This window comes from Olea europaea, chromosome 16 (assembly GCF_002742605.1).
Source record: "Olea europaea var. sylvestris chromosome 16, O_europaea_v1, whole genome shotgun sequence".
Classification (NCBI taxonomy): Eukaryota; Viridiplantae; Streptophyta; class Magnoliopsida; order Lamiales; family Oleaceae; genus Olea; species Olea europaea.
Window position 1 is genome coordinate 4575807 of NC_036252.1, and position 14949 is coordinate 4590755.

Consider the following 14949-nt stretch of genomic DNA (forward strand, 5'->3'; position numbering starts at 1 on the left):
TGTTGGGGGGGGGGGGGGTTGTTAAAACCTCATTGTTTTTTTTTTTTTTTTTAAAAAAATTGCATTCTCAAATAGTGTTTTGATAGAAGATTTGTGGTTAAAAAATAAAGGATTTTTTTAATTTGCATGTAATATTATTTTATTGAAAAATGTGTAGTTGAAATGAAGTCAAATTACTGTTGAAAAACGTATTTTGATGAAACGAATGGGGCTCAAACAAGGGCAATGTATACAACGAGAGAGTTTAATAAACTTATTTTTTTTCTTAATACTATTTAATGACTTATACAGGAACAATATGTTTGTGTGTAAAGCAATTTTAATGTTCTTTTTGGGTCAAACCGGACTAATTGTCTTGGGACCGAAAGGCAATAGTCCCATATTAAGGGGTTTTTGTTATTACGACATAATATTCAGCTTATGCCTAGGTTAGTGCATGCGTGTGTGTGTTTTCTCTATTTATTTTTTATTTTTTATTTTTTGTGCTTTGAAGAATCCTTCACTCAAAAATTACTTAAAATTACATTCATGTAGGATCTTGTTTGGCCATTCAAGGTACCTAGTCCTAGTCCTTATCCCCAACCCCACGCCATCCTAGGGTTTTGCAACCCCAAGTTTAATGAATATTTTACCTAGTTAGAACAAAGTAATTTTCTTGGATTAAGTCCACATGCTACATGTGGGAGACTGTGTCTGGTCTCAAACTTGGTCTCTATTTTCATATTTTCAAGATTCTGTGCAATCAAGTAGGTGTATTAGTTTAATTAATCCAAGGATTTAACTAATCAAGTTGACGGCAAAACACTCCAAGGAGGGATTAATTAGTTCAAATAATCTCCCAGTTTGGAATCCCTAACAAACCCCTATCCATAGTAGATTTGGTCCACCAATTATACTTTAGGATTCAAGAATTGTCTAACTACATGTTTGGCTAATTTCAAAAGTAACTCAAAACTTACTTTTAAGTAATACTTTTTTCAGAATAAATTTCTATTAGTTATTTTCACTATTCTATTTTTTATTTTTTTTTAAATGTACACGAACTTAGTTGAAAGTTTTTAGTTCATCTCACTCAGATCAAAAGGGTGGTTCACGATGGCCCCCCTATCCTAATATGTAGTCATTTTGACAATAAAGTTGGGACTATTTGTGAAAAAAAAAATATTTTAATTTAACTTTAGCGAATATTTACTATAAAATTTACTTATTTAGTTAGGTTAAATTTATAAGTACTAAAACCTTAACCAAACATGCAATAGATTTGCTTGTTGGAGGGGTTGTTTGGTGCCTCCCATATTGTTTCCCATGCCATTAAATTTGCAATAAATAAATTTAAAAAAAAAATAAAATTACAAGGTGGATTATTTGTTAGGCTACTATTATTTGTTAGGCTACTAGGCTACGTGCTTTTATTTGGCAAATCCTAATAATTAATAACAGCTTCCTTGTTTGTTATGTTAGGAATGAATATTGATGAAAAGGAGAATGGGAATAATATTATATATTTGGAATAGATTATGTTCCAATCATTAGTAAAAATATCAGGATTAAAGTGAATCCGCAATTTAAAACCAATTTCTAAGCAGCATTATAAACATACCATTTTGACAACAAAAAAAATAAAGAGCTGGTACTCAAATTCAATCCCACTATACATTGAAAGTTACAAATTTACAGTGCATACTCAATTGAGATTTTAATAAATTTTAAGAATTTTTCTAAAGTTAAGTATCTCAAATTGATATTTTAACGGATTTTAATAAAATTTATTAAAATTTAGGTGTCTTCAACTTAAATTTTAATGAAATATATCCTTAATAACTCAAGAATCTATAGTCCTTGTTTGATGTCCATTATAAAGAGAAATTGGGGGAATTGAAGAATGCGCGATTAAAAAGTTAAGAAAATTTTAAATTTACGTGTCAGATATTTTATTGTGCGAATGAATAGTTGAAAATAAATATGAAAAATAAAGAGTTTTGAAATAAAGAGAGTCAAAAAGAGACAAAAATTTCATGAATAGAGATATTTTAATAGATTTGGATGGAATTTAAGTTTAAAAATACATATAACAAATTCTTTTGAAGTTTCACCATTTTTAACGAGATTCTTATGAATTTGGTGAAAATCTATTCAAATTCATGAAATTTATTAGAAGTTATAATATTTCAAAATCCACTAAAATATCATTCGAGGACACCCCTTAAATTCGATTAAAGCATTCTCAAAATTGACTAGTTTACCCTAAGATCATCTCCAATTTACGAACAGGAAGTACAGCCAATTTTTTTATTTTTTATTTTTTTTCTTGCGTGGTATCTTTATTTTCTTTTTTCTCCCATAGAAAAATAAGATTCATAAAGCTTATTCCATGTTATATTACTGGTTGTAGTTTGTGCATCTAATTTGCATTTCGTTACAAATAGCTAAAATAAGTAAAAATATTTGTCTAGTCGATTTAATAGTCTATTCAGATTTAAAAAAAAAAAATCATTAAATCAATAAAACTATAGATGAAAATAACACGAGCAATTATTTAGTATAATAAATAAAAATTCCATCAACTCATGTCACAACTTGGATTATTTCAAATGGAAATCAATTGAAAGAACATATGTTGACAACGTGGGGACAATTATGATGGATTATTTCAAGTTTCAACAGCCATTTTCAATTATTTAAAGGAAAATCGCATCTTCTAATGCTCAAATAGTTGAAATTCCAAGCTATGTCACATTTACAAATAGAGGTGAACATATTTTTCTTATGTATTTTGGGAAAACATATTCTAAATTTGTACTACAATGCATTTACAACAATGCAAAATAAACATAAAACAAAATGCCATTATCAAATTAAATAAATGTTTACAAAAAAATTGTAGTTGTGTTTTTGCGTCTGAGAAAAACTCGTGCAAACCTACAAACATAAGTGTGTGATAACACTATAATGGTTAAGATAAAGAATGAGAATATATGTCAATAAGTATATCTGACACCAACTTATGAAATTAAGAAGACGATATCTAGTGTTGTCTAGACCCATGTTGACAAGTAACACAATCTTAATAGAATCAAGTTAAATGACAAAGAGAAAGATAAACCTCTAATATGATTATCGTGGTTGTTAAGGATTTAATGATTTTTAGAATCAGATCCAACAATAAACCAAATAAATTGATAAAAATGAAGTGGACACTAAATTTGTATCTCAGTATGGGAGAAAAATTGGGTAGACAAAGGAAAGAAGTGAATTTGATTTGTACTATGAGCAAAGTATCTCTTCCATACTCTTGGGAGTTCGCATTTTTCAGCTTTTAACCTCTTAGCTTTAAGCCAAACATCTTTTCTTGCCCCTTCTACTCTTTCCTCATAGGTTTTCCATTATCTATTTCTTTTACTTGTCCGATAAGTTAGACTATATTGTTATAAAGAAAATTTAAATTTTGTTTAAAGTCTTCAACTAATATTAATGCAATTTTTTGGAAGACTATATACTTTTGCATACTTGATCAAAAGCACAATCTCTTGAAATAAATTAACATTGCTAGCAACTGTAATAAGAGATCACCTCCAATTCTTTTACAGTTGACTCTTTGGTCCGTACAAAACCCCCAATCTACTCCCCAATGTCAACTAGGCAAATTCATTGACAGTATTCTGTTTTTTATAGCTACATATACATCTCAAGTATGGAAGTCCCAACAAAAATATGCATACAGATTCATATTATACATGTAATCAAATTTTAGGGTTACTGTCAACATGTAGAAACGGACAATGAAAAAACATAGGCGGAGGAAAATTCCTAACCCAAATAAGATAAAAGGAAAGTAAGGTAGTTTGACAGTTTCCATTTTAATTGGCTGAAAACAAATTTTAAATGCACATCAACTAACAAAAGAAAGCCAAATGTTATAAATATAAAGAAAAAGACCTGTTCGAATTGATGTGAAACTTTTCACCAAATGGTGTAAAAATGAGGCACAAGTTTTCACCAAAAACTTGTCCATTTTATTTTTAGCATTCACCTGGCTAGAAAATCTTATCACCATATTTCCTGCCTTTCATTTTCCTATCCCTTATCATACCTTCTTAGATAGCCCATCAAATCATTTTTTTTTACCTGTCCTTTTCATTTCTCCCTTCAACCCAGAACTACCACTTTGCAACTAGGCTATTAGAATTTTTTTCTATTATTATTATTTTTTTAATTTATTTATTTATTTTTTTTTACAGGAAATGGACATGGATGATTCTAGAATATTGAGATATAGCCAGTTGTTGCCACCACACACTGATCTATTTTATTTATCAACTGTCCAATTTTTATATCTAGATTCAAATTGAAATATGTTCTCTTGCTGAATTGGTTTCACCCACCAAAAGTCAGAGTTTGGTGACACATATGCTGCACCCAACTATAGTCAATAGAGTAAAAGACTTGCATCCAGCCTTGCTTTGTTACACAATAATATATGTATGTTTTGATCTTAGAATTTCAATAACAATAGTACAGATGAAATTATTGGAAGTTTCTAACTACTGACCTAATGTTAGAATTTTGGGTGTGACCCGAATTCTTTGATAAAGATAATTGGGAGTTCTAATTAAAGTGCACATTAAGAAGAATGCTATTTGGAATGCTTTTGGAATCCTATTCAAAGTCTATTGACAAATTCTAGTTGAAATTCTATTTGGAAGCCCTATTAAGACTTGAAATTTGTATTGAACCTAAAAAGATCAAGAAAATGGAACTTTTGGGCATTTTATTTCATCCACAACCCTGCTTCTAAGGCTTGGATTGTCCCTATATATATATATTTAACCCTTCTTCTAGTTTATGCATTGTTAAAATTGTATTTTCTCTCTATTGGTTGTCAATTAATAACATCAGCGTTCCAACAAAAATACTTGCATGTATCAAAGATCCCGAGTTCAACAAAGTAAATGTATCAAAAGAAAAGATCTTATCATTGCATTGTCTCTCATTAGACAACCACTATGTCTATATCATTTCTCAAAGAAAGTGCGTACACATTTAACAGAACAACTTCTTCTTTGAAGAGTCAAGAGGGATCAAAATTCCCATTTTCATCAATTCTGGAAGAGTTAAATTCTTCTGAATCAGCATAATATCCAAACTCATTTCTCCCTTTTGAGTCGAGGATATAAAAAATTTTCTTGGATCTATTGGTCTAAGCATGAAACAATATATGTTAATATTATTGATTAAATTCTTTTAGTGGCTTTAATAGGTGCAATTGTTATAGCTCATCAATAATAAATCTTTAAAATTAGGAATTCCATTTAAATAAAATCAACAGAAATGAATGTTCTTGTTTCTTTTGTAGCTTCAATGGTTCCTATCCCTGTTAGGTATTCAAGTTCTTATTTTTGCAATTTTAGCCGCGACTTATATAAGTGAACCTATGGAGGGCAAATTCATTCTCTTCATAAAAAATAGAAGGTAGAACAAATAAAGATTTCTTTTTCGATTTATCAATGGCTCTCTTCTTGCTTCAATCTTATTTTTGCGTGTGCAATCAATACTTCATATCGCGCCATACTTGCCTTTCTGTTCCCAACAAGTGGTATCATAGCTATTGGTTGTGATTTTGTTTGAGGCTTTCTATTATCGATGGCAATCATGAAATATGAAATTTCGCTTTTGGATCGCAATATAAGATTTTCGTTGTGACAAGTAAAGATGCGAGCTGTGTTGGCGCAGATGGATTTGGATGATGCGTTGTTAGGATTTGACAAAATGCCTACAACTTGGACAACAGGGAAAAACAAGGGAAGGATCGAAAGGCTCGTTCACATATTCATCTTCATTTCTTTAATAATATTTTTTAGGACGTTTTAAAAGAGAAGACAACTACGTTGTGGTTGAAGCTGTAGCAGTTATACATGACTAAAAGTCTGACAAGTAAATTACATTTGAAGCAAAGATTGTATTCTTATCGCATAGCAGAAGGCGGATCTTTGGAAGATCATCAGGCTGTGTTCAAGAAAATCGTCACTAATTTGAAGACACTAGAGGTGAAGTATGATGAAAAAGATTTGGCCTTAATCCTGTTGTGTTCGCTGCCCCACTTCATTTGCTTCGTTTAGGGACACAATTTTGTATGATCGTGATACTCTCACCATTGAAGACATATATGATATACTGTTCTCAAAGGAGAAGATGAAGCATCTGGTTGGATTTGACTCCAGAGTTAAAGGTCTTGTGGTTTATGGTAATCGGCAAAGGGTAAGTAAAATCGAGTTTCAGCAATCAGATTTGCTATATTGCGAAAAATTGCAGAATAAAGGCACTTCGACTGCAAATCACGATAATCAATCAAAAACTTCGGATGAGACCAACATAGTAGAGGACTATTTGAGTGATGGAGAAGTCTGGACAATTTCTGATGTGGGATCCAAACTTGACGAGTGGATTTTCAACTTAGCTTCTACATTCCATATGTGTCCTAAACGGAATTTATTTGAGACATGAAACGATAATACAATGTGTCGATGTTATGGGTAATAACGAACTTTGTCGGGTAGCTAGTATTGGTAGAGTCAGACTAAAGTTGATAGATGGAACATGTATAACACTAGATCACGTTCGACATATTTTGGATTTGAAAAATAATATAACTTTGTTGAGTACTCTTGATTCAAAAAGGTACACGTTTTTTGGAGCAGGTGGAGTCTTAAGGGTCTGGAAGGATGTTTGCGTTGTATTGGAGGGGGAAAAAGGTCAAAATTATACATTTTGCAAGGTCGAGCAGAATTGATGAAGAAAATCAGCACAAGCTTAGTAACGTGGTCGAAATTCAGTTTGGTACTGTACCTTTGAAATTTGGCTTTCATATAAAAGAATACTACTCAGTCGAGTTTGGAGGATATGGATAATTCCAATTTACCTACATTGTCCGCGGTTCCATCGTATTCAACTACTAGGAATAGACCTATTGGAGATAGGTATGCGGATGCTAATTTGGTTGCGCATACTTATGGGGTTTTTGAAGGTGTCGAGACTAGCAATGGACCTTCAGTGAAAGTAATGAGAGTTGATTCTGTTACAGAATGTGCTTCAACCTTGTTGGTAAATCTTGAATTTCTTGTGGAAATTTTGAGAACTCTGTGTTTGGGTTCGGGTTTGGGTATCATTTACGGATACTATGGAAGGGGATGAGTAATTTTTCGTAAGGTGAAGAAGTTTGATTTTGCTTTGACCTGTTCCTTAGGGTTTGTTTCAGTATTACTAGGCAATGTCCCTTGAGCTCTACCTGATAGTGCGGCTGCAATTTGTCCAACCTGTTGTTCCAAATTCTTGATCGAGGCTTGTTGGTTTTGAAAGTTGGTCTCAGTTTTAGTAATGTATTGAGCCAGCAAATCTTCCAACGATGGCCTTCTCCCTTACTGTTGCTGCTGTTGGAATCCTGGTGATTTATTCTGATTGCTTCCTCCCTGTTCTTGTCCTTGATTATTGGACCATGAGAAATTTGGATGGTTCTTCCAACCCGGATTAAATGTGTTGGAGAAAGGATTATTTTGCTGTCTCTGAAAGTTCTGTGCGTAACTTACTTCTTCGGATTGATTAACATGTGTAGACGCCAAAGGGCAGCGTGTACTAGCATGATCCGCTCCACAGCCTTCACAAACAGGTGGCGATTGGTGTACCATGTTGACTGACTTAGATAGATTGTCCATTTTCATGGTAAGAACTTCCATTTGCGCGGCCAATGCTGTCACTGCATCTACGTTGTGTAACCCTGATGTTTTCCTTGGAGCTTCCCTATCGGTTGGCCACATTGATTGGTTTTCAGCTATTTTTTCATACAGGTCATATGCCTCATCCACATCAAGTTTCATCACTGATCCTCCTGCTGAAGCATCTATCATATTTCTGAACTCTTGTTTTAGACCGTAGTAGAAAAGATATTGTTGAGCCTGCTTGGGAATGTCGATGTTGGGGCATTTTCTGAAAAAATTCTTGAACCTCTCCCATGCCTCAGGATAGCTCTCGAGATCTTTTTGCTTAAAGGTGTGGACGTCGTTCCTAATTTGGTGAACTCGAGAAGGTGGAAAGAATTTCATAGTGGATTTTTGAACCATATCATTCCATGATTGAATGCTCCCTGGTGGTAAACAAAGAAACCATTCTCTAGCAGTGTCCTTCAAGGTGTGAGGGAATAATTTCATTCGGAATGCATCTACTGATATCCCTTCGTGACTGATCACTTCGCATAACATGAGAAAAGCAGAAATATGCTCATGAGGATTTTCTGTGGCTTTTCCAAAGAACCTGATGTCTTGGTGATTTTGAAACAAATTGATGACATCTGATCGAAGGTGGAAATTAGGTTGTCCAAAAGGGGGGTATACCACAGCAGGTTGCACTGGTGCGGGAATTGGATTGATGTAATCCCCAACTAAGACATGAGCTTCGTTCTGGTTAGCTCTCGGTTGATTTGGCTGTGGTATTTGCTCGTGAAGCTGAACCTGATGCTGTGATTGATTTTGGTTGTCAGCCATTCTCCTTGTTGACGTTGAACTCTTCTACGATTTCTAAATGTTCTTTCAATTTCGTGGTCTATTGGAAAGAGATCTGGCTCGACAGGATTTTGCATAAACTAAAGTTGCCTAAAAAGTGTAATGGTAGCCTAAAAACAACTAAAAAAATTAAATGAAAATAAAAACAATAAAAGTAAAAATAAGAACGAATTTAAAATATCTAATAACTAAAATTAACACCGTTATTCCCCGGCAACGGCGCCAAAAACTTGTTCGAGTAAATTCCGGCAAGCGTACGGGTTCGTTGACAAGTAATAATTGTGATGAGTAAAGTATCGTCCTACAGGGAATAAGGATTAATTCTAGGATATTTGATAAATTTGAATTCGTGTTTGTGACTAAAACTATCGAGTGAATAGTTAACGGATTTCTAAAACTAAAATTTATAAAAGTAATGGAGGTTGATTTAAAACTCAAATATGTGAATGTACTGGATTTCAGACGCCAATGAGTAACGCTTAGTTCTAATTCTCAACTAGTGTTACTTATCTCAATTTATGCAATTGCGACGATCGATAATTTCACAATTATTTATTATTCTTTTCCAAGATATAATAAACCTATGTTTACCACGAGACGATCTTATTCCTAGTTCGAATTCATATGGCGAACATGCATTGACAATTAGGATTATCACTTATGATCGCACACGTCACAAATATTATTTCAAATATTTATTGCCCGTGTGTCCCAATAATAGTGTTCTACGTATCGTGAGTTTTCCAACATTACGAAAAAGCAACTTATTATCCTAATGGTGTGCAAACATTAAAAATCACCGAGAAGTTGAAGAAACGTGATTAATTCCAAGTATGCGCGTGTTTCCTTCGACTCCAGCCGTCCAATTCCCCAAGCAGCTGCCCACTCTATAAATTCAGCAACTTAATTCTTGCCTCCAAATTTGCTTTCGGCTTCCTGTGGACGTGTATATATATATATATATATATATATACACACACATTTATATTCACACTTTGCAGCTCACTTTTTGTGTAAGATAATATTCCAATTCAGCTAATTCTCCTTCGTTGCTGCGGCCTTCGTGTGATATGTAATAAATTTCAACACCTTTTTCCTCCTCAAGGCTGCGTGAATATGACTCCACTCAGCCACCAAATTAAATCCCCCACCAGGTTGCCTTAATTTCTATGCGTGTATATGATATTGGGCAGAAGGCAGCCCTCTACTTCGTCAATTCCAACCACTACGTTCGACTACTTTCGCCTCCAAATTGCGAGAGATGTATATCCTATTTCAGCCCCCAGCAACTTCTTAATTTCTGTGCGTAAATATAGAGAATAAAAGTAGCCCAATTTTCTGTCTTCTCCTTTTTCTGCAGCTGTCGATTCTGTATATATCATTGATTTTCGCAGCAGGCTGCTCCCCCCCTCTGTTAATTCTGTGTGTTCCGTGTATATTTATAATAACCTAGCTGCTGCTGACCTCAATTCCTCATAATTCAGTCATTTTAATTGTAGTCCAATTAGAAGTCCAAGTAAATATTGAAGCTGAATCCAAGACTAGTCCAATTGAGGCCCACGTAATAGATTATTTTTCTTCAAGTCCTCAATTCTTTTAATGTGCAAAATTTGATCTCCAACTTCCATCCAACGTCCAACTTAGTCCACTACTTTAGATTGTTCCATTTTTCGCCCTTTTTGTGTCTTTCTTCAATTCTTCGTTCAAACATGAGTTTTACCTAAGAAAAATAATACAATAAAATTTAGATCATATTTTGCCAAAAGAACAATAAAATTATATAGTTTAGAGCCCCGAATAAGTGTATAAAATACACTTATCATGTTGCACCGAAATTCGTGTCAATATGGAAATTGTTAGAATTTGAATGTGAACCGAATTCTTTGATGAAGATACCGCATCAGAGATACATTTACCTAAGCTTTGGATTTTACTAGCAAAGGGGAAATGGGATAGACCCATTCTGCCAATGCCTAATCAAACAATAATACTTCCTTAAAACTGGCTCACGGGTACCCTATCAATCACTAAAGGCAATTGGAGAAGAGCGGAGATAGTGATTTCTATATTAAAGGGTATGTCCATGATGATTGGATATATTCCACCCCCAAAGAGGTCTCCTAAATTACTTCACTCTTCATTATACATTATTTCTCTGTATATTTGGGGAAGCAGTTAGTTGGGATCGTTAGTTTCGGTCGAGCAAGTCACAAGAGGGAGGAGTACACCAAAACTAACATGCCTATTATAGAAGATATAATAATTAACAGAACGGAATGGCGGAAAAAGATTCACATAACTCTCCAAATTTATTGAGAATAAGATACAGTTTGTTGTAGTTGCAATAATTAATAGAACTGAATGGCGGAAGAAGATTCATATAACCCACTCCAAAATTATAGAGAATAAGGCTTAGTTGTTTTTGCGCTCAATGGTGGTAAGCAACTGTCTCGAAAACACCAAAATGGAACCCCTTATGCCCCCAGACACGGGCTGTTAGGGAACGAGGAGAAAGAAATTATACGTATTTCACTTTAGGTACGATTATGTTATATAAATAGCACATAGTAAAACACTATTATATCCCGAATGAAAAGTACGATCCATGAAAATTGAAATCCTCATAAAATTACTATGCAATTGCAGTGAACACAAAACAAACCAATTAACTTGCCCAAAAATATAACATTCAGAAATACAAAACATGATGCTCATATCCAAAACTTGACTCTAGTGTTTCTAGTTATCAAACAGTGTTCTTACAAAGTTTATCATAGCATTTACGAGCCAATCTAATACAATCCAACCAATGCAGAACTTGGGAATTAGGATCCCTCTCTATGACCACATCAGAAACCGTAATTTGAACCATACCTCTGTATCCCGTGATTCTTCCGCGCACTCTTGCAAAAACCCCAAGCTGGATTTCTGACGCTAATTTCGCCGCCACATCGGCAATTAATCGAACATCTGATGGGTTACGCCTCGAGAAGTAAGGAGAATTGAGCTGGTTGAGCCAAAGGATACAAGGGATGCAACCTGTACCATCGTCAATGGTGAATCTCAGGAATTTGTTGGGTTTGAGATCCCGGGTCACCACGAACCCTAGAGTCTCTGCACGTGAGAGGCGCGCGCCTTTACGAGAGGAGGAGGAGGGATCCATGGGGTGCAGGGTGAGCTTCAGGAAGTCGAAAGCTAGGAGCTTGACATGCGTGTTGTACAGAGCATCCATTGTTAGGGTTTTGAGTCTCAAAATTCTTCAGAAAATGGAAAGCCATCTTTTTGGCGGGAAAAGTGCTCAAAGACATACATTATTTTTTTTTTTGAGGCATTTTTAAGAATGACCAATTTTAATGGTATGAGTTAAAAAGTGTCCACTCATTTGAATTTATTGTCAATTTATATATTATGCCCTTAATGAAAAGCTACATTTTGAAATGGTATTCTCAACATTTTAAATGTCATTCTCCACATTTAATTTTTTTATTAATTTGTCACGAATTTTGAGAAGTGGCTTTCATGAGAAATTATATTAAAATAAATTCGGACGACCAAAAAAAAAAAAAATATATATATATATATATATATAATGCTTTAAAAAAATAACGTGAAAACAAAAAATATGATACTTTAAAAAAAAACAAAAAAATCACGTCTCCGTGACACGGAGACATTCTCGACATTTGTCTTCGTGTCACGGAGACATTCTCGACATTACATATATCATTCTCGATATTTGAACACTGTTTCATTAAAAAAACGAAAAAATCACGCCTCCGTGTCATGGAAACATTCTCGACATTTGCCTCCATGTCACAAAGACATTCTCGACATTACATATGTCATTCTCAACATTTGAATACCGTTTCATTAAAAAAAATGAAAAAATCACGTCTCCGTGACACGGAGACAAATTCCTCCGTGTCACGGAGACATTCTCAACATTACATATGTCATTCTCAACATTTGAATATCGTTTCATTTGTTTAGAATGACATTTTATTTTGAACATGACATTTCTCTACATTTGAAAATGTCGTTCTCGACATTTCTGAGTCAACGAAAAATATGGCATTTATTGTGATTTGACATGTATACTTTTGAAATAAATATGGTAGGTTATGTGTCAAAATTTGATTCGCCAATAACAATTTTGTAAAAAATATCTATTTTTTTGTCTCAGTGTGGAATTAAAAATTGTTAATAAGGGTATTTTGTCTAAATTTTTCCAAATTGGACATTTTTGCAAATGACTAGGTAAAAATGGACATTTGATGAAATTTCTCTTTTTTTTTATTATTTTTTTATGACATAAACACGCAGTCGCTACCCTTTGGGTGCGCACTAGATAAACCTTCGAATTGACGCACTAAACTGCAAATCGCGCCAGTCAAGTAAAGCGCACTAAACAACCCCGATACAATAGGCCCAACCGAGAAAGTGTTGGTAGGGAGAATTGAACTCGTGATCAAAGACTTTCGCTCACTTACTCCATCAACTCGGTCACCCCATGAGGAGCGTTCAAAGACATACATTTGTTTAACGAGTTTACGATAAATAATTTTTTGTCTATAGAAGTTACTGTAAATATTTTTCTTTCAAGATAAGTAATTTCGATTTACAAAATAAGTTGCCTATAGAAACATTAGAAATTAAAATTTCACTAAAAAATAGATTAATTTTTCAAGCTTAGACATGTTTGACATTTTTCCTACATTTTTAGAAATTGTGTTGATAAGAAGTCGAATGTTGCATTTTTAAATTTGACCAACGTATTTCCTAATATGACATTTTCACAAATATCTACATTGAGTCAAACCCCTTAAACGGTGAAATATAAGGGGGGGACGAGTAAAGAAGATTGGATAGTAATGAAAAAAGAGAAAGAATAATATTATTGGTAGTGAAACTAACAATAGTCGCTTTACATGCCATATATATGATAGTTCGTTATTTGATACATAATATAACAAAAAACACTATATCAAATAACAAACTATCATGTATATACCATATAAGACGACTACAAGTAATTTTCACTGTAAATAGCATTATTTAAAAAAGAGTTAAAATATGGTGTATTATAATATTCAATACTGTATATCAAATATGCACTTATCATATTAATTTTTCCAAGTCGTCTTGAACTAATAAATCCAGAGGAGTCAAGCTTCAACTATTAAAAGTTAAGACATCCTGCAAATGCTATAAAATGTAACGTGGCAGGAATAAGGTGGAATGTACACAATTTGACAATATTAAAGAAAAACGATAAGTTAAAATCTTATTTAGAATATCATGAAAATGAGTTCAGTAATGGGCACCAAGCATACCCTAAATCCAGTTGGACATGGATATTTTAGCCACACTACCACCACAACCACAATAACAATTGACCTCAAAAATATCTCGGAACATGAAAATAAAACGTGCTTGTGCCTGACGATAGATGCATTAAAGCTTCGTACCTATGTTTTTTCTTTAACCATCTCCCCATTGCTAAAACTTCCAACGTTTAAGGTAGTTGATGTGGTAAGACAAGCAATTCCTCGTTTCAAAAGTGCCTGCTGTGCTATCTTAAATTAAAGCTCACTAGGTTAATTGTAGGTAAAGTTCTCACAAAGCCGAAGAGACGAGCCTCTACTCCTTTAGAAACTCGAAAATCTTAAGTTCCTAAAACTTTTCCAACCAAATGATGTCTATTAAAGAGCGAGACTGACGTTGACAGCCCATAGAAATTATTGGAACCAGGACCACAGTGACATTTCAAGCGGCACAAGCTAGGCAACTATCAGAAATTAATTTGACGATCTGACATTCAGCTGAGAATAAATGTTGGAACAAAATTTTGCTCCTTATAGTTGGAATTAAATAGCAAGTTCATATCCAACGTTAAATAAACTGGACCACTTGAAATGGAACAGAATCACATTCTAAATTTCCAACTACTTCTAGAAAGACTGATAAATTCACTATAAAACATAAGGATGAGGTTTTGCCTTGAGTGTTCGAAATCACATTCCCTGAAAACTACTAGAACAGCAATGGTACTAACAGCTCCCGCAGCTTCTCCACCCATTTCCCGTCTCCTGTTCGAACCTGATAACATTTTTGCACGACAAATTGGATAAGAATGATACGTCTCCTTTGACAAAACTAGAGATAAAACAGACTATTACATGCAAAATTCACAACAACGGTCCAGGTAACTTCAAGAAAGATGCTAAAGATGTGTAGCAAAACAACCCTACTGCATAAAAATTTCTTTCTCAAGTTTCTTTTTCAAGCAGGCCCGGGGTAGGGCATGCAGATTGAAACGTACAGTGTCTGGATTTTATTTTGCAAAACCTCTAATATTCAATATATCCATGTTTTACTTGCAGAAAGGGGTGTTGGGGGG

The 14949-nt window shown here is 33.9% G+C and overlaps 3 protein-coding genes across 8 annotated transcripts in view; all 3 read right to left on the minus strand.

Annotated features, from left to right (window-relative positions):
• Positions 1-7412: 7412 nt before the first annotated feature.
• LOC111412524 lies at positions 7413-8531 on the minus strand. Its single transcript, XM_023043461.1, has one exon. It carries the CDS (start codon positions 8529-8531, stop codon positions 7413-7415), a length of 1119 nt encoding a protein of 372 aa, XP_022899229.1.
• Positions 8532-9569: 1038 nt separating this feature from the next.
• Positions 9570-11935, minus strand: LOC111411809 (CST complex subunit STN1). 2 transcript variants are annotated; one of them, XM_023042418.1, is made up of 2 exons: positions 11424-11935; positions 9570-10269 (listed from the first exon to the last, which is right to left on the minus strand). In XM_023042418.1, the coding sequence occupies exons 1-2, from the start codon at positions 11779-11781 to the stop codon at positions 10253-10255; spliced, it is 375 nt and encodes a 124-aa protein (XP_022898186.1). In that variant the 5' UTR covers positions 11782-11935; the 3' UTR covers positions 9570-10252. The 2 variants fall into 2 exon arrangements, with proteins under 2 accessions (XP_022898186.1, XP_022898185.1); XM_023042417.1 differs by lacking the exon at positions 9570-10269 and having other exon boundaries at positions 11209-11930.
• Positions 11936-14343: 2408 nt separating this feature from the next.
• The window catches only part of LOC111411810 (TP53-regulating kinase), a 4377-nt gene continuing 3771 nt past the window's right edge, over positions 14344-14949 (minus strand). For all 5 annotated transcript variants that reach the window (XR_002705901.1, XM_023042420.1, XM_023042421.1 and 2 more), the window contains one exon: positions 14344-14648. The gene's annotated coding sequence lies outside the window, so the exon portion shown is untranslated. The remainder of the gene's footprint in view (positions 14649-14949) is intronic.